The sequence below is a fragment of the Ceratotherium simum genome, chromosome 8 (genome assembly GCF_057802395.1).
Source record: "Ceratotherium simum simum isolate JZ-2026a chromosome 8, ASM5780239v1, whole genome shotgun sequence".
Taxonomy (NCBI): domain Eukaryota; kingdom Metazoa; phylum Chordata; class Mammalia; order Perissodactyla; family Rhinocerotidae; genus Ceratotherium; species Ceratotherium simum.
In genome coordinates, this window is record NC_141907.1 from 73285559 (window position 1) to 73306060 (window position 20502).

General features: G+C 40.6%; 1 protein-coding gene and 1 long non-coding RNA gene across 2 annotated transcripts in view; one reads left to right on the forward strand and one right to left on the reverse strand.

Annotated features, from left to right (window-relative positions):
• Positions 1 to 499: 499 nt before the first annotated feature.
• Positions 500 to 20502, reverse strand: part of GPRIN3 (GPRIN family member 3) — a 61372-nt gene continuing 41369 nt past the window's right edge. The window contains exon 2 of the mRNA XM_004430955.3: positions 500 to 7992. Within this exon, the coding sequence (XP_004431012.1) occupies positions 5539 to 7878 (2340 nt within the window). The 5' untranslated portion in view covers positions 7879 to 7992 and the 3' untranslated portion in view covers positions 500 to 5538. The remainder of the gene's footprint in view (positions 7993 to 20502) is intronic.
• LOC147916503 (uncharacterized) lies at positions 14981 to 18648 on the forward strand. The gene is made up of 3 exons (XR_015553016.1): positions 14981 to 15118; positions 17705 to 17781; positions 18493 to 18648. It is a non-coding gene; the product is annotated as an uncharacterized LOC147916503 (long non-coding RNA).

Below are 20502 nucleotides of genomic sequence, written 5' to 3' on the forward strand. Positions count from 1 at the left end.
CAAAGAGATACTTAATGAAGAATTAGCATTTAGAAACGCCCGTCTGGAACATCATTTTCTGGAAGGCTTTATTTGAGGCCCCTTTTGATATGAGTACTCATGTTTTAGTTATTTTTCCATCTGAGAACGCATTTTTCATAGCTAAGGCCGGTAATCCTCCAGGCAGAGTTAACCGAATTGCTTGTCTACACGCTAGCGTCCAGGAAGAGTAATTACCATAGAGTTGACCCCTCCAGTTCCGGTTGGAACTGTCTTGAGTTTTAAGCTAGCAAGACTTTTGGTGACTCCTTTTCTCTCGTGTCTAGCATTAAAACAGAGATGTTAACCACATGCCTACTAATGCTCACTAGGCTGTACCTCTTTATGGAGTTTTTCCAGCAAGAAAGCAGAAATTATGCCTTTGCTTATTTTATCCTGTGTGTTACAGTCAGTCTTCATGGAGCAAACCATAATTATATCACGGTATGCCCATAATAGATGCACTTGCTGGTATAACTGCCTCTTTTTGGCACATTATTGCTTGTCTTTAATTTCATATTCAACAATCTTTATTCTCATGATTAGTATCTGAGATATCTGGGTCTTAAAAAACAAATCCCACCAAACGTGTAAATGACATCTTGTTGCACCATTCTGGCCTCCGCAGTCATTTCACCAAGGCCCACGGTTATTTAAACGTCCTTTATAATTATCATCACCTTGATATACCTAATAGCCAACAGTAATTTTTCAGGACTTTTTGTTGTTTCTATCTACACATATATACAGATGTATTGGATTTACTTTGAGAGAGGTTATTTGGTTGTGGCAAGTGAGTAGATTAGCTGGTGAGTGTTCACAGTTAAAAGTAGCAGTAATGACCTCTGGCAGATGTCACTGATTACTTGTGAGACAGAATTTTTCCATCTCAATCCATCTTCATTTATGTCCTTGGTCATTGCAAATCAAGTTTATTTGATTTCTGTAGCCAAGGAAATTTTTTTTTTCCCCGAGAGTGGGATAAAGTTCATGGAAATCTGTTTCAGTATTTACAAGACTCTTTTTTCCCCTTTTGCAAAAATGTCTAAAATTTTGTAGCCATCCTTAAGCCTGTGTGTCTGCACAGATGACATTTATGATTACTCAGCCAGCTGCAGAGTCTCATTAAGAAGGCCGTAGTGACAAGGATGGACAGGAGATTCAGCACATCTCCTGTCATTTGCCGGGTGGCAGCAGCTGCCCCGCATTTGGAGAGATTCAACCAAAAGGGCCACACATGGCATCAAGGAACGTTGCTAACAGAAAACAAAATGCCCAGATGTGAATATAAAATAGTAAACACTGAAGCAGACGTGGACAAGACTTCTGATTCACTGTGTAGACAAAACAGGGGTGGGGACAAGATAGTCATCTCGTTTATCCAAGATACTGCTGAGTTCACTGTGTTATTATCACAAAGGGAAATGCGCAGGCCTCATTTCTCAAACACCACTTAGGACAAAGCAGGAGAGAGTCAACAGCGTCATCTCCATGGCAGCATTGTAGACAGTTAGTCAATCAGACAGGTAGAGGCCTACACAAGGCTACAATGGCCCAATGTTCAGTAAAAACATATATACGTATATGCAAACCTTATCCTAAAGGATTGTTTTTCTTTATACTGATTCTTAAAAAGTAGATAAGGGAAGTGGTGAATCATACCGTACTAGAAGTGGACAAAATTTTTAACACTTGCTCAATACGTAGGAGGAAGAGAAGATAATTTCTTACATTTTGGCAGCAAAACAGTAACGGAATGGATACAGCAAAGGCCAAACAATTTACACTGACAGCATACACTCGCATATATCCTCTGTAAACAAATTTTAAGTCACATCATATTCTATTTTTCATGTGGTATTTACAGGTATTTCCAGAATGATGGGAACTCCCAGTAATGAAAGGAATAACATTAGAATAAGCTAGGAACAGTAAAACCTCAACACCCTGGGATGCAACCAAAAGCATTTCCTCTTCTGCTTTGTACTTTAAGAGGGCAAGCTCCTATTAAGGATTTGGTTCCAAAATTCAGCCTCTAGGGAATATGTTACACATGCATATTTAGTGCAATTTATTTCAATTTTGATATTTAACCTATAACATGGAGAACACTGGTATCCAAAATAATGAATATCAGACAATTCTAAAGATTAAAAAATCATCAAAAATCAAATTATATTCAGTACAGCTGAACTTGTCAAGGTAGGAACACATATGAATGTATTTTATAAATATCTCATTTTGGATGCAAACAAAAAGGTTTCTGGTTAACTTTCACCTAGCAAAACGTTCAGCTTACGCCACTGATCCAAAACACAAAGGTTAATTAGGATTTTACTGTATGTACAGTAGTTGGTCTGTGGCATCAAAGCCAACAATCCAGAAAGACATAATTAGAAAAGCATTAAAAATAAACATGTGACAACTGAAGCGATGACATTTTTTCTCCTGGTCATAAAAACAGCAAAATCAATATTTAAATCAAAAATTCTAGTATTCACTGAGTAAGCTGTATAACATCTTAACATTTCAAATGTTTCATTATCTTTCATACACTGTGTTCTAACTCATCTCTCTTTTACTATTGGTTTAAGAAACAAAAACAAACCACTTTCAAACCACTGCATGTCATGCAGGTAAGGAACAGCAGAGCAAGTTCAAAGAGTCTGCCACGCCGGGAACATTGTTTTGCAACTTCATTTGTTGAACAAACCTAAGGAGTCACACGTGATGTACTGAATGTCTACGCTGTCACAGATTGAAGTGAAGGGAAATTTTCAGATAAAGGCTTTATTGTGAGAATACCTAGGATACCACAATGCCAAAACACTGCAGTCTTGAATAGGCTCCTATCTTACTCATCCATTTTGATGATCAATTTCTGTTACTGTTTTTAAAAGCTGTTCCTTCTATAAGATTCAATAGTAACATGAAAGCTTTTGTAATATTTTGTGACAATCTTTAGAGTGTGGTAGAAGTTAAAGATTAAAAGCAAAAAATTAAAGATTAAGAAGTAAAGGTTAGTTCCAGCACCAAAGAAAACCAGTTCAAGTTAGTACATCAAACATTAAGTTTCAATTTGAGAGGCACAACTACAACATCAAATTTAGTTTAAATTAAATTAAATTAATTAATTTAATGTTCGACAAACGCCTACAACTCTCTTAGGCCTCTGCTTCATTGAACTATTTATAAATCATGTGGTTACTCCAAACTCATGAAAATAAATATTATTGCCAGATGCTGAATTCTTCCTTTTCTCCCATTTTAATGCAGAAACAGCCTGTTCCAGCCACTTCACAGCAGAGGATAACCTGGGGCCCACCCATCTGGAGTGGGTATTGTTGACAGCTGCTACTGTGTACACAGGGTGTTCTCTGTGTACGCACAGCACGTATGCCAACCGGTGAGGGAGACAACCAGTGAGCGAGAGATGGAAGTCAGGTTGCATGCTGGCTAAGGCGTCTTCTACTGACGCAACAAGAGCACTGCTACGAATGGGTATTTAAGGCCAAAAGAGAGAGTTTTAGACTAAATCTCTAATCATTAATAGTAATTTGATTGCTAATTAGATGATAATTTCTACTTTAGATAGCATTCTTAATAGAAGCCAATTGGTAAAATACTGAAAAATATGCCTTATTAAAAAATTCATTATAAGTTCCAAGTATAACAACTGTAATTACATTGTCAGGCTCTGAGAACGCTGTGACTGTGGTCTACACGTATGCAGGCTTCATATCAGTCCAATTGCTGTGAAAGATATCAATGGCTATTTACTAATGTAGGTTGTGTCCAGTGTAGCTTGTGGTGTTGAAGTAGAGGTATGATTTTCCCTCATATGTTCAGAATCTGCAAAAGAGAATTAAAATAGAAAAAAAAAAAAAAAAAAAGCCAAAACGGAGATGGGAGTTTACTACACAAATGGCATTTATGAGTCTCTGGAGAGAGAACACACTGCCAGACACTGTGTTCTGGCTCATCCAGGGGAACGAGTTCAGAGAAGGCAACCAGCACCCCTCTAACGTCTAACAGTCTGATTTTCTAAGAGCAAGGTGGAGACCAGCGCTCTCCCTACAGTGGCTCCAGGAGGAGAAGGCTTCCCGGGCCCCAGCTCATGCTCCTCTTCCACACTCCCTAACCCTCAGGCCATTGCTGGTCATCCCAGCCAATGCCCTGCAAGACACTCATGAGTCCCAGGGACACGCTCCTCTTGTGGAGACAGGCGAGGGCTGAGCTCAAACAGCTGCTTGTGTTCTCAAGGACCACAGCTCACCCAAAGCTCAAACAGTGTTCTAGTAAAGGCCGCTTCTTTTATTGGGTTCGAAGGATGAGATATGATGGTATTTCTCTTAAAATCAACAAGTTTGCAGAAGTTATCTTTTTACCACGGATTAGAAATTTAAGCAATCAGCTGATTCTAGTCTACATACAAAAACTGTAAGAAAGCTCATGTTCTACTTGGTGCTGCCTTCATTTTCTATTAGAAGCTACTGAACCAAATCAAAAGAAAATCCCAAACTACATCCTTTTTACAAGTGTCTAAATTAAACATATTGTTTTTGTTACTCAGGGGGCTTTCCTTTTTTCAACACAGAAAAATGAGTGTTTGGTAATTGACTATTTATGATTCCTTACCAGAACCTTAACATTCTCAGTAGAATGTTATTGGAGAACACCTGTACAACAAAATTTAGCATTATCAATAATTTGATGACTCTCTTCAAGAATTCAGTCGTATGTCCTTCCTCTCGGGTAAGGAAATATGAACTTAATCTGGTCATAATCACAGAGAGGCACCCTGCCTTCAGTGCAGGAAAATCTATAGAAATAAATTCATGTTTTACGTGGGTAGTCTTCATGTTCAAAAGCTTAGCTAATTTTCCTAATATAACTTTCTTACATTTATTAACAGGTATAACAATGTTTATAAACAGGGTTCTCTGCAGATGTTTACAAATATTAATTCCTATTTGCTATTTTATGCATTTAAATGCTTTTATTCAATGTCATCTGAGTCAAATTTGTTTCAACTTTTTACATCACAGTTCTATCACCTACTTAAAGTTTATGTGGTAACAGCATTCTTATTGCAACAGGACCAGGAAGTATAACAGTGTTTTTGCTAACAGTGTTTTTGCTATTTTTAATATAAAGCAGGGACTTTAATGGAGATACCACAGTGTGATAAATTGAGGCAGTAATACAAAATGACCCATGTATAATGATAATGATAGTTCTATAAGCCACATCATATTAAAAAACCCAGTGAATGTTGTTTCCTCTTAATTAAGGTCGTAAAGCTTCAGTGAAGATTGCTTCTCTTCTCTTATTCTAATTGAAATGATATTTTTATTTATGGAGCCCCAGGCAAAGGACCTCACAATTCTCAACAGCAATTTCCTATAGTTAATACTCGCTTTCTCTTCCCCGTCTCTCAGGAAAAAACTACTTAGGCTTTGACACCGGCGGACACTCACTAGACGGTAAATGCATACGAGGGCTCCATACATGTTCCTTTCAATCTAACACAGAAGAAGGGGCAGGACGAACACAGCAGTTGGGGCGTCGGAAGTTCTGCAGCATGGACTGGAGCACGCTGTGCTGCCTTCCTTTGAGCTTTTTATTTGAAGAAGCATCTGAAGAAATGGATCTCCGGGTCTGGCTGTTTTGAGCTTTGATGAGTTTCTCGTGTTCTCTGATCTGTCTTTGTAAGTGGTTCTGGATCGCGACCCCCAGGGACTCCGGGTCCAGGGAAGCGCCGTACACTTCCCAGGTCATGCCCTGCTCGTCCCACACGACGTCCCTGACGCGCTTGGACTGCTTCAGCTGGAGCCTGGCGTCGGCGCTCAGCTGCTTCTTCTTCTCGCCGGCGGTGAGCCCCACCTGCGCGGCCGCGGCGCTCACGTTGAGCTTCTGCTCCTTGAGGAACTCGCTGACGCGGCTGGGCCGGCGCGGGCTGGCTTTGACGGCGCGGGAAGGGGTCCTCTTGCCGGAGCCTGGACTGGAGTCGCCCACGGAATCGGACGGCAGGCTCAGGCTGGCGGCTGTCTTGGCCTGCCTGTTTTCTTCTTCGGCGCCCTCCTGGTTCCTTCTAACTGGGGAGGGTGCGGGACTGGCGGCCGATCCTGTGCCTTCAGTTTCTTGAGATTTAGGATTGAGCAGTAGGGTCTTGCCCTCTGCCCCTGCCCTGGCATCGAGGACAACCGTGCCGCTAGACTCTCGTTCTTGTACTATCCGAGGAGACGCAGGCTTCTTCTCTCTTGCGTCTCCTTTATTACTGGGATCTAAGCTCCGGGTCTGGTCAGCTTTGCTGGCAGGGCCAGCGGAGATGGAGAATTTGCAGTCTGGGTCTGTTTGGTGGCCATTTGTGGTTTTCGCTGCAAGCTCGGATGGCTTGGTTTCAAATTTCCCCAATCCATGACTTGTTTCAGCTTGACTGTCTTCGCTGAGAGAAATCTGGTCAGTGGGGCTGGCTTTCAGGGAGCTAGAGTTAGTTCCTGAAGGCTGTTTAGAGGTGTGCTCTTCCCTCGCTGGGGTCATTCCTGCTGACCTCTCATCTTTACACGTATCCTGAGCATTACTGGATGCCACACGGATTGATGAGGTTTCAAGGACCTCAGCTGGTAGGCTCACTGATTTACTTTCCCCTCGGAAAGCTGTGGAAACAGCTGCAGCTGCCTGGATGTGCACCTCTGGCATGATGCCAGGGCACCGACTCGACTCCTGGGGGGCGAGGGTGTTGTCAGACAGCTCCAACGGGTGGCTCCCGCCGCTGCCGCCATGGCAAATGACACGCAGCTGCTCTTGTTCACAATGCTCAGGAGCAGGCGTTTGCTTTAAGAATGCAGTGAGGATGCTGGGGCTAGTGGAGACAGATCTGCTCTCCACACTCACCACCGCCTGCACCTCAGCATCCTGCCGAGCCGGGTTGGGAACTTCCTTGATCTCACTTTCAGCTTGGTTGGTCATCGTACCTGCTTCTTTGAACTTTGACACCTGATGCTGTCCTGGCAGCAGCACCTTCTCCGGATCTGGGGGAAACGTCGACCCTTTGCTAGTAAGGTGGGATGGTGGAGGTGTTACAGAAGTCACAGCCTGGGTGTCTGAGGTGGTGGCCGAGGGCTGTTTGTTCCCTGAACATCCATCTTCTCTTGCTGGAGGTTCACAGGACCTGGTCTGGGAGTCACAAACAGCTCGCTGCCTCTCCCCGTCAGACGACGATGCATGACTGGACACCTTGGCTGCTGTATTTGCAGTTTGCACCGATCCCTGGATTGTTTCTTGAGAAGGAAAATCACAGGGCACTTGATCTTTGCTGCTGCTACGGGTGCCCCCCACAGGACAACTTGGCTTCTCAGGTTGCTCCCCATCTGAGGTTCTTTGTGATTCCCCCAGGGTATCTTCAGGTCCTGATGAGGGGCTGGCGTTGGGCTGGTCACCTGGGATGGCCTGGTGGGTACGTTGATTGGCTGGCATCGTAAATCCTGCATTTATAAGATCCTTTCCTGCTGCAGAACACAAGCCTGGTGCTGTGGGCTCACTGCTTCCTGGCAGCTGGGTATTGCCAGGATTGTTGAGTGTGGGAGACGCTTTCTCCACCTCGTTGAAGACGCCAGGAGAAGACATGTCTGGCTGGGTGGTCTCATGCTCACAGGCCTGCATCAGGGCCTCAGCGGCTGCCCTGGGGCTGAGGTCTGGTTCTGCGGGAGCGCTGGGAAGGCCATTAGTGTTCTTACACGGGAGGGCCGGTAAAGGCGGAGATGAGGCAGCCTGCACCTCTCCTAAATCGTCTTCTTTTCCAGAAGCTGCGATCAGGGAAGTTTTAGCCGATCTCAGAGAGTCAGGTACAGTCCCCATGGAATTTCTCTTCAGGAAAACGTCAGAGCTCTTCCCTGAGCAGTGCTCCCACTGGGAAGCAGTCGTAGCTTGGAGTGAAGAGGCGGTCAGAGACGAATCCTCTGAAGGACCAATCTGCGAATCAAGAGACACTACCATTAATACGGTACCGCATGTAAGGATTGAAACTACACCAAACTGTCGTTTGTATAAGAGCTCAATAAGCACGTTAACCTTTTCTTCCCATATCTGTTGATATAAAAATAGACCTTGGGAAGAAAGATTTTGGGAAAAATATTTTAATTACGCAAGTATTATTTTGATACATTAGTTTCTGCTTGCATCCCACTGCTGTTTAGCAAATAGGTTTTTAAAGTATTTACCGAAGCATTTGATTACCTCAAAAGTTGTTTGTGTAATCTGATTCACCAGATATCAGAAAATCTTGTAAAGCTACTGTAATCAAATCAATAAGTACTGAAATAGGCCTAAACAGATATAGGAAGTAGAATATCTAGAAATAGATCCACATATAAATGAGGATTTAATATATGACAAGAGAGGCACTTCAATTTAGTGGCAAAAGGATAGATTATTTAATATAAAGGGCTGGCAAACTGTTTATTCATCTGGAAGAAAAGAAAACTAGATCTTTATCTTACACCAGCTCCAAAAATAAATCCTAGATGGATTAAAGGTTAAAATGTTAAATAAATAAATAAATATCCTGTAAGAAAATCTAGGAACCATAAATATAATCTAGGGACAGAGAGGGTAGGCTTCTTTTGGCAAGGCAGAAAATACAGAAACTATAATAAAAAGTATAAACGTAGGTGACTAAATAAAATTCAAAACTTTTGCATGGCAAAAGATACCATAAAGAAATACAATAGATTTGAAAAAAAAAAATGTTTGAATTCTAGAGGCCAGGCAGAAATGTCTATAATATAGCAGAAGCTCTTAACAATTTATAAGGAGACAAAATAGTACATCGGGAAAATGGATAAAGAATATGAAAACGCAGCCTGCAAGATAGGAAGCACAACAGCCAACAAACTTATGAAAAGATGATCAAATGCATCTATAGTCAAAGAAATGGAAATAATGTAACAATGAGATTTTGCCTTACACCAATCGCACTTGCTAAAATTAAAAAAGAAAAAAAGAATTATAACACTGTGGCCTAGGGAGACCCAGCAAAAGGAAGTATTTTTATTAATTGTAAGTGCAAATGTGTATGGTTACAGCTTTCTTAGGGAAGCAGTTCAGTTTTAAAACTAAAAATATGTATGTCCTTGACCTATCAATGCCAACGTTATTAATGGAAATAAAATACCAGCATATATAGATACAGGTACAAGTATGTTCACTGAAGTACTATTTGTAAAGGCAAAACACTGGAAACAAACTGATCTCCATAAATGGGGGACTGGTACACTAAATCATGACATAGCTCTACTGGAGAGCATTATGCAACCATTAAAAGAAACAATTAATGAGGCTATAATTTTTCACTTGGGAGGTATTTCCCCAAGGTATGGTCGAATGAGAAAAGCAAGGTAGAGAAAGGGCTATATATGTTTTCGTTTTTGTAAAACAATAATCTAAAACACTCCATAGGTATGTCTTGTGTGTGGGTGCAGATACGTTTGTATATGACTATCTAAAGTCTAAAAATATTTAGAAGGAGACATATTAGGTGTTAAATGGAGGAAGTGTGATGAGTTGGGGACAGGGAAAGAGAGATGGAGGTACCCAAAGGTGGGAAGATACTGAATTTTACAAAGTACATCTGAAAATTTATCTGTATGTGTTTACATATAAACATTTTTTTGGAAGAATAACCAAGCACTAGGTGATGTAGATGGAGCAGTGGTTCAGAAATCAGTGGATGACTGTTTTAATGTTACCTCTATCACTCACAGGCTCTGTGACCTCATGCTAAGCACTGAATCTTTCTGGACCCCAAATTAACTCGTTGGCAAAATGAGTTATATGATTTCTAAGGACCCTTCCAGCTCCAAAATTCAAGGATCCTACTTCTTTGCATGTGATGGATAATAAATCAAACAGCACAATCTTAACTCAGGCTATAAAGGGTCAAAATAAGGCAACGGCAAATCTGTTCAGGTCCAGATTTTGAAAATATATCATTTTTATCTTTTGGTTCAATGTTATTTGGCTGATCTACTATCATATGAAGTCTAACAATAAATCCAACTTATTGGATAGCTCTTCCTTCTAATTTCATTATTCATGTTAATGGTTGAATATTTTCCCATCCTTAATCTCAATCGCTTTCTGCTCATTCAAACTACTTCCCCAGGTTTACATCCATTTCTTCCTTTCTGGAGTTTTCTGTTGCACTCACTTGCTGTGCCCCAAGCTCTGTCTTTCCTTCTCCCTCTCTCACATCCGTTTTATTACACCTTCCTCCCACTCTCTGCCCCTCTCATCCTAAAAAAGCCTAACCATTCTTCAAGGCCCCACTTAAATCCCCTTTCTGTTCTGAAGGCCTCTAAAGCCTTCCAGTCATAAGTCTCTCTCTCTTTTTAAAATCCTACAGCAATGGTCATCTGTGTCCCTTGTATTGTGCTTTTTATGCACTGTTTTTGTACCGTTGTTACTTGTATAAATGCCTCATTTCTCCGAAAGTACTTCAAGCCCCAGGAGAGAAGGGGACAAGCTTATTGATTCCTTCCTGCTCACTCCACAGGACACACTGCAGAGTCTTATGCATGAAAAGGTGTTAATTGATCCCATTTCCCTCCAAAATGGTCATTATTAATGCCCTGCCAAACTTCAAAATAATAGGAAATTTTAACCTATAGCATGAAATATTAATGAAAACACAAAAAGAGTGCTGTTTTTGGAAGTAAGAACATGGTTATTCTCATTTATTAAACTTCATATATCTGTAATCCAGGTTTAGACAATGAAAAATAAGTACATTGGACACCTGCTACAAAAAGCTGGAAGGTGTCCTAAAGCCAGGAGTACAGACTGTCTCCTGTGTCATACACCTGCAGCCAAGAAACCTGGTTTGCCAAGAGGACTGTACAATACGAACGGCTCAAAGTTCAGCAACTGAAAGTTGAGAGACTTAGAAAAAGATGAGGGACTTCATAAAGCTCTCAGAAGCATTGCATTTACTTCCATTTCCCACAGATAGCTGATTGTACTAGTTTAACTTTGAAAGGGTGTTTTCTTTTGTTTGCTTTGTTAATGGAGGGTAAATTATCCATCAATTCAAGAATCAAGAAGAAAAGCCCAGATTGCTTGGCTAACACCTGTAATTAGAAATCTCTTGATTTATGGGCAGAGAGGAAATCAACACGACTCACATAACTGTCACGCATCTCCGTGCACCCAGGAGAGACAGCCTGAGACAACCCCCCAACCCATGCACTTTCCCCTCCCCTCACCAACCAAACAGCAGAAATCTTTAGTCTCCAATACGTTAGACACATAGGAGATTTTAAAAGCGTAATTACTTGGTGGTTTAGAGTGAGGAGTATATGTCTTTAAAATCAACGAGAGTCCATTATGATAAGATTTAACCTCTAAAAATGAGGTTGCAAACAGGTGGCCCACAGACTGAATGAATCCCTCCTGCCGGTGTGTGTATATATGTGCCTGTCCTGCGTGGTTTTCCCTTCCCTTCCCTCTTTTTCCCTTTCCCCTTTCTCTCTTTCCTCCTCCCTCTTTCCCTTTCTTTTCTTTTTTTGTCTTTTGAATTGAAGAGATCTTTCATAAAAATCCAGATTTTGCTCTCACTTCTCTCTTTAAATACTTGGAAGCTATGCATTTCCAGATAACGACACTAGATGGCGCTGATAAGGACTGGTCCCCGTGAGGGCATGGTCTCTCCAGGCGGCCCATTCCCCACCCGCCCTGCTTCACTGGTTTACATTACCTTTCCAGGACCTGGGCTCCTGTGGGCAGCTGCGTTTGACAGCTTTGCTCTAAGAGCACTGACGTAGTAGTCTTCCCAACTGAAATTTTAGTCCTCTGAGGGCAGTCTGGCATTGCATTTAAGAGCATGGACCCTGGAGCCAGAATCCCTGGATTAGAATAGTTCCACTACCTAGCTCTAGCTCTGTGTGCTTGCGCAAATAACAACCTCTCAGGCCTCAGTTTAATCTATAAATTGAGGATAATAATAATAGTACTGCCTCACTGGGATGTTGTGAGGAATAGATTTAGCCTTCAGAACAGTGTCCTGGCACATATTAAGCATTTTATAAGTGTTAGCCTCTTAAAAAACTCAATATTTAACCTTTGATCTGTGTTAAGGAAAAAATTATTCTGACACTTGTTAAAATGGTAAGGAAGGCTTTTATTGCGATAAGTGTCCAGACTATGGCAGGAGGGGAGAAAGGTCGAGCTCAACTCCAAATACAACAAGAACAAGTGGGGATTTATAACCAAGGAGCAGATTGGGGGTGGTCAGTGGACGGAAAATGATGGAGAGGAGCCATCGAGGGTAGGGGGTTCTAGCTAAACCGCTTACAGGACTCGTGCTGAAGGCAGGCCAGGTGATCAGCGATCACCTAGCTGTCAAGGGTGGGAGAATTCTCTCTAAACTGGTTTAGCAGGATTCTTGCTAAAACTGGACTCTGCAAGGAAAGCCATGGAAGATGAAGGTGGAGGCCTAGTTGGGAAGAGGGCTCAGAGGAGCTGAGGAAAGTTTGGTCAAGGAGGGAGTGTTTGTCATCCCCACTGGCAGTTACTGATTTTCTTCTAAGACTCTGTGGCATCATGAATTCTTCCTGAGTTGGTCATGAATCACACAGAAGGTAACGGTATCTCTAAGGGAGTTTGTCTTTAAGTTTGATGGGAACTGGACTCTCGAGAGCAGCTCCCGTTAGCGCTTTTGCCCTTAAAATCATGCGCAAAGATTTAAAGCCTTGTTCTGGCAATGCAGCAGGCCTGCAGGGTAAACATTGTCCACCTTCTACAGGGAAGGAAACCGAGGCCCAGAGGGTAAGTCACCTTCTCAAGGCTATAATTCCTGTTGAACTGAATTCTAATGGATGCTAATGTTTGGGCCCCTTCTGTGCTGTTTCCTTATTAGCTGTAATTCTGGAAAGAAAATGGAAAGAAAGGAAAAATTAAAAAAAAAAACTATATATATATATCTCTAGAGGAGAGGGAGTCTTCTTTTTGCAAGTGGTTTGCAACTCAGGGGCAGCCTGGATGGCTTTAACACTGACTATAATGACATTCATAACTGGTCACTTGATGAAAAGCCTGGCTTGTTGAAAGCTGACACCGCCACTGCTCATTCTGAAAATAGTGGGTTCCACTACTATGCCGTGCCACATATTTTCATAACAGACACCCACGCTTAATAAGACAGGCGGCAGGGAATCTCATCTGTTTGTGACTTGCTCCAAAGCTGCTCTGGTGGGAAGAGCATTAAACAGAAAGAATGGAGAGACGCTCGGCGGCCCTGGACCAGCAGGATGCTGAGAGACTGCAGGTCATCGTGATAATTCTGTGGGCAGCAATTACCTTTGCCCATGTTGTTAACCAATTGCACACAGGGGAGAGAGAGGGGCATTTTTTTTGTGGAGGCAAGCTCAATGATCTGGGCAAGAAGTATCATCAGACAAAAAGAGAAACAACAGAAAACTCAAAATACATAGCTTTGAAACCATCTGACTAATTCAGGCTGATAGAGATCCAGGCAGCACAGAAGTTCTTGCTCTTCATAATGATGAATCCCCCAGACTTTTCTGAGAAGCTGATGAAAACTAAGGGCTCTCTCTCTAGAAACACACGAGAACACACACATACATGTATGCAGATAATTTTAGGGGATTCATGCCTGTGAACCTTTCCAAGACTGCACATTAATATCCTTTTGTCTAAGGAAAAATGTCACAAAATTAAATTTACCTGCCTCAAGTTGTTGTTATAGAGCTTAAATGAAATAAGTTAAATACTCAGCATGGTTTTTGGAACATAACAGATAACACAATCATGAATTATTATTATTTTGGCATCATTTACCTAAGAAGGCAGGAACTATGCAATGTATTTTATAGAGAGTCCATATTAAATGATCCAACACTTAAATAAAGTTTACTTTATCTTCTCCTAAACCCCTGCCTAACGACTATCATTTGAAGAAGAAGCTTTTCGCTAACTTGAAAATTAATACAATAATGAGCTCTATTTTTTTTAGATTATGTGGGAGATGTGGACTTTTGAGTTCTTTCTCAGCAAAATCAAGACTCAGGTCTTAATAACCTTGAAAAATTAACCCCTCAATAGCTCCAATTTCCTACGGTGGAGATAATTCATAGCCAAATATCAAAGTTGCTGTTTAAAAATGCCTAAAATAAGGTTTTTTTTTTTTTTTTAAAGAAATTTGAACACTTCTAGGGAAGAAATTATTAAAATATTTGTTTTGTTATTTTTTACCTTCTCTAATCAAGCTGGCTTTTATCATTTACTTGGTTTGCCTGACATATCTAAATTTGAATGTTTTCCTTCTTTTTGTGCAAGTCAGCTTTGAAGGACTTCAATTGCAAGCTTATTTTAATTGCAAAGAGAATGCAACAGGATCTCAGGGCTAAATGGTGGTTAAACAACAAGCTATTAGAAATAAACTAAGCAGTTCTGCATTTGTATTTTTTTGCATTTGCATTTTAAAATCTTGTGTTGATACGATCAAAGCCGCTCTGCATCCCAATTTTCTGCGGGATAGATTTAGCGCCACTCAGCCTCACACACTAGGATCCTCATCCTTGCTTCGCTCCTCCCTGACCTTGCCGACCGGCCGTCCTTTTCCCTGGCCGCCACACGTCCCCACCCCATGGTTCTCATTAGAAGCCGGCCTCCACTCCACCTGCTGTCCTCAGGTAACGTGTCTCCCCACCCACGCCGAGACCCCTGCTACTGGGCTGCAGCTGAAAGCTTTTGAGCGATTTCTGCTTTGAGCTCATGTCAGACACCAGCCACGGGTCTTTCCTCCCAGCCCCACACTTGGATCTTTAATCATGTTGAACGATGGGAAGGTGTCTGGTGGCAGTATTTGCGGTGATGGAAAGAGATGTGAAAAGGGGGTTGTGCCAGGAGCTGCTCAGTGGGCCCTTCTGCTCCTAGAGAAACAGGGAAGCCCAGGAGAAGGCCAAGTTACAAAGTGGACCGACGCCGCAGTGTTGCTTTCTGCTGTCTGTAAGGAGGGCCCGCGAGTCTGAGGGAATCGGTGGTGCTCTGCTCTTGAGAATGAAGAGTTTCTTTGCTGAAGGTAGGATCTTCTTTGGGTTTGGTCTGAGAGTTGTGATTTTAAAAAAAGAGAGAGTCAAACAACCTGTCACTCTCCTGCATTAAAGCCTGTAAAACACTACATTGTACATCATGAGGTGCTTAAACGTTTTGATTTTTGCCCTTAACGCAGATTTCAATCCATTTGAGGAGACAAGACAAATTCAATCAGAAGCTATAAGTGAGCAAGAGTTACTTAATTAAGTGACTGATGCTGTGGTAGTAAACTACACTTTATAGAAGTCATATCAGGGGAAAGGCCAATATTACTTATTCCATCGATATTTCCTGGTACAATTCTTCCGTAGGATAGAAAAAATTGCCTGCCTAAGTCTAAAGAAAAATGGACATTTGAAATCAAAGAAAGATGAAGCAAGAGTAAAAAAGAATAGTCTTTGATTAAAAATAAAATAATCCCTTAAGTCACCCAGAAACAATTAGGAAGCACTGTTAACATCCATTCATTCAACAAGCTGACTGCCTACTTCGTGCCAGATAGTCAGGACACAAATATAAATAAGATACATTCATGTTTTTGAGGAGCTCATGGTTCCAGCAAATCATTAATTTCAGTACAACACGAATGTTGTAAAAGAAACAAAAAGCAAAAAAACAGATATACTATGGAAGCACAGAGGACCTATCATTTTATTCGTCACAGACCTTAGGTTAGAAAGAGTGGAGAATGCTAAGCTTTGTAAGATGTATTTAGTATGATCGAGATGAGGTAGATGTTTATCTAGGACAGATTTTCTTACCTCTGCACTACTGTTCTTTTGGACCAGAAAATTCTTTGTGGGGAGAGAAGGCGGGCGGGACTGTCCTGTGCATTGCAGGATGTTTCGCAGCATCCCTCTACCCACTGGATGCCAGCAGCACCTCCACCCCCGAGTTGGGACCATCAAAAACGTCTCCAGACATCGCCAAATGTCTCCTGGGAGGCAAAACTATCCCCAGTTGAGAACCGCTGATGTAGAAGGGGAGTGTAGATAGAAACATCCTTGGAAGGAATACCTGTGAGTTGATGTAAGAGACTTTGAACCTACTCCAGCTAGATAGGAATTAATGATACAGTTGTCTGCTCTCAAGTCAAAGATAGTGCTCTTCATACTCTACCTGTGAGAATGCAAATTAGTACAACTTCTAGAGAGAACAAGTTGACATTTGTCAAAGTCACATACACTCTGACCCAGCAATTCCACTTTAGGTACTAACCTGTGAGTAAAATAAATAACTGTGCTCATTGATATATGACAAGGTTATTCATTGTATAAAATAAAAGATTAGAAGCAATCTAAATGTCCATTAATAGGGAGAGAGTTAGTTGCAAAAATTATGGGACTTTCATATAATGGTATAAGAAGTGCCATATTCAATAATGAGGAAACTCTTTATGTATCGATATGCAACAATCTCCAAAATACATTAAGAAAAACAACAATAGCTAAAACAAACAAAAAAATACCCAACAATAATTAAAAAAAAACTCATTAGATACCAAGCAGTATATTTAATATGCTACTATTTGTATTAAAAAGGGAAAAATGAATATCTTTTGCTTGTATATACATACAATATCTCTATCACTCTATAGTTTGAATTTTAAACTATATAATGTATTATCTATTCAAAAATAATAAGGAACTTAAAAGCTGGTGCTCCTCACCTAGGCAAAACTGAACATGCATGGTTTTCTATCAGTGATGATGGATTTACTCTGGTCTATCCTTCCACACACTTTCCATCTGCTCTTTGCTATGCAAGGATGTCAGCCTGGCCATGCAACTAGTTGAAGGAAACCATAATTTCCTTATCCATCTCGGTTATCTACAAGCTCCAAGCTCGGTAATGTAATTATTTTTCAAAGTCAACAGCTGAGAAATGCTTTTTAAAGTGAAGTCTGTTGGGTCACAAAATAGAGTTTACTTAAGTTTGTTTTCCCAGACTCTCTGACTCCTGTTTATCAGTTGATTTCTTCTTTTCTTACCCCCTTTCCTATTCTTGGTAGCTCTAGTAGTTGGTCCTCAAATTATACATTCTTGAAACAATAAATCCAAGGATGACCTAAAGCCAAACTCTATGAAATTGGGTCAAAACATCAATGAAAATGATTAAGAAAAATTTATTTATTTTCTCTATATTATGCGAATTGACTAAATGTCAAGATATAAATTTTAGAAAACATATTTTAATTGCCAGTTATCAAATCCACCTCTTCTGTCACTACCAGGCTTAACTGAATTGATCATGTCTCACAACAGTGCCATATCATACCACTTGGTCTTGTTTAGTCAATTCCAAAAACTTAGCCTCCACTTGCTGTTAATGTTATCATTCTAAAACAAACATACAAACAAGACAGTTCTCTGCGCAAAACAATTTTAATGGTTTAATCACCTATAAAATTAGATACATTTTCCTTAGCACAATTTAAAAACTGTCCTATGCTCTCTGCTCCATTTATCTTTCAAGACTGGTGTCCTCTCTCATGATCATTTGCCAGATCTTGTATATTACTCAGTTTTCCTACAACAAGCTTCAAAGAAGGATTATTATCTTTATTTTACAGATGAGAAAACTGAGGCTCAGAAAAATCCAGCTCACCAGAGCTGTACATTAAGTGGAAGAGTTGGAATCCGAAACCAAGTGAGTCTAATTCCCAAATTCTACTGCCTCCAAGAGAACAAAATGGGAGGTAAAAATAATTCATGACGTATGTGGATAAGAGAAAAGACAGTAAGTGGTAAATTTGAAAAGCGTTTTTGAAAGATGATTCCTCCCTAAGACCTTTTCTGATAACATCAACCAGAAGCAATTGTGCTGTCTCTCATCTCCTGTAGCAGTTTGGTTATTGTTTTACCAACCTCAGGGCTCACATTTGCCTCATCCTTTGTGCTCCAGACAGAGGCCACAGCTAGTGCAAAGGCAGGAGTCGTGGGGAAGAGCTAAGAGTTCAGCAGGCAGTTGCGGCTGAGTAGGCAGGGAGGTTAGAGAAGTAAGGTGGAGGGATCACCCAGGGCTTCTTTCTGTCTTTGCTCTCGTGTCACATTCTCAGTGAGGTCCCTCCAGACCAGGCTACTGTTAAATACAAGTCCTCTGACTTCCACTCTCTGTCACTTCTGAAGTCCTACTGTGCTTACTTATAATTTTTTCCATAGCACTAATCACCTTCTAAAGTACCAAAACATTTACCCACTTATTGTGAGTATTGTGTATTGACTGTCTTCCCTGCTGGGATGTAGGCTCTGAGAGGGCAACACTTTTTGTCAGGGAATAGGTGTCTCGAGAAACGCAAAGGTGGGTTTGGAAGCAATTAACTGTTTTTCCAAGTTGTTTCTTTTGCTTTTGTGTGTTAAGGAGATGAAACCACCAGCCATCCTGAAACTGACTAAGCCTCACCACAAGAGCTATGCCCATGAACTTTGCCTTATTTTTAATGCAAAGGTCTCTCCAGGAGGAGCTTAGGCCTCATTATGCAGAAGCATGTTCTCCAACTGAGCCTGTGCAAGCGAATACCCACCTCTCCCTTTTGAATATTCATCCCCCAACCAAATAAAAGTTCCTGCTTCCCTTTGTTTGGGGACGCCATGACTTTGGAAATGATCCCTCATAGCCTTCTATTTGCTGCAAATACACTTTACTTTGTGAGACAACTTCCACTGGTGTATAGTCTCATTTAACTCACCCGGAGGTGAGCCCACTTGGTTCAGTATCATTTTGTCTACTTTTGCTCATTGATGTGCCGAAAGCGCCCAGTGAGGTGAATAGCTCATAGCGCGCTCTCAGCAAATGTACTGAATGAAGGAATACTGCCTTTTTCATTTTAGCCTGTCTTCATAGCATGCCACGGTTTCTATGATTTTCATTTAGCTTTTACTGACTGCATTTGAGGATAGGTTTTTCCCTAAGGACATACATACGCAAAGCAACCATACATTCTGGATGTTTTTGGGATAATTGTAGTTCAAAATACTGAGTTACATTGCTACCATAAGTATTCTTATACTTGCCTCAATTTTCATTTAAGAAGATATGTTCTTAGTGTAAAGGGATATATATGTATCAGTGTTCTTTTTCAGCTGGCTAATTTAGACAATAAATTCTACTCCTCTGCTGTGACATCTGCTATGTATGAAGACAGGCAATTTGTAATTCCATCACTAGATGGGGTACATCTCATTTGGGGGCTTGTAAGTAACTTATTACAATACCTGTTTTTGCTTAAAATACTTAGGAGAAAGTGTAATCTATAAATAAATTTATAGCAAAACGCCAAAAATTAAACAATATCCTTTCAGATTTGTCCTTCCAACAAATTATACTGGAACATTTGTAATTATACTGGAACATTTAAAACTTGGTGATGAATTCACTAAGATAACACTGGCTAGAAACATATGCTACACTAAAATTCCAGATTACTATGATTTTGTACAAGGTTAAACATTAAAATGTTGTCTGAGTTCCAATAACATTTCAGCTAATGCTTATTTAGTATGCTATTGATGGACCTTCCTTTCCTTCCTCCCTCCCTCTTTCCTTCCTTCTCTTCTCCCCTCCCCCCTTCCACTTTTTTTGTTGGTATAGGCCTAATATAATTTATTTACCAATATTTTATAATAGATTATAAAGCAAGAAAATAAATTAATATGCTGTTTTTATTACTTATAATTGTAACAATGCAATACACTTTGTAGCTAAAATTATAAGATGCAAAAATTTTTAAGAAGCTTCCTAGGTGAAGCTGACATGCCTGCAGAGTTAAAAATCACATTATATGATACCATATTCAGCTAAATTAACACAAAACACCATATTGTTGCTTATTTATTTGGCAAAGTTAAATATAATGTTTAATGGTTGCCATGGTGGGGTAAGAATGGCATTCTCAGTCTTGCTTATGGGAGCACAAATTGATGAATAGACGGGAACATTACAAATATCTATACCCTTTGAACCAATAATTCTATTTCTAGGAATTGAGCCTAAGAAAGTAAACAAAATAACTGGTAAGGGTTTATGAAAAATGAGGCTCATTGTAGGGTTACATAACTAAATAACCTCCACCTAGCATATGAGCTTTCCGTTCCCAGTCTGAGAGTTACTGATGAGGCCCATGACTCATGAAACCTTGGCAGCTGGTACACCCTCTCTGGTGGGCCTGCTCGGTTCTGCTCCTATCACTTACGTTGTGTGATGGCCAAGAGTCAGAGACTCTTCCAGAACTTGTTAATGCCGCTTGTTCTTGTTCTTGTTACCACAGAATTTGACTACAATTATATAACACAAAAAGGATGAAACATGAATGCAAGATTGTTTTTGTTTCTTTGAAACTAAGTTGAATGCTTTGGTTAGTCTTGACAAAGG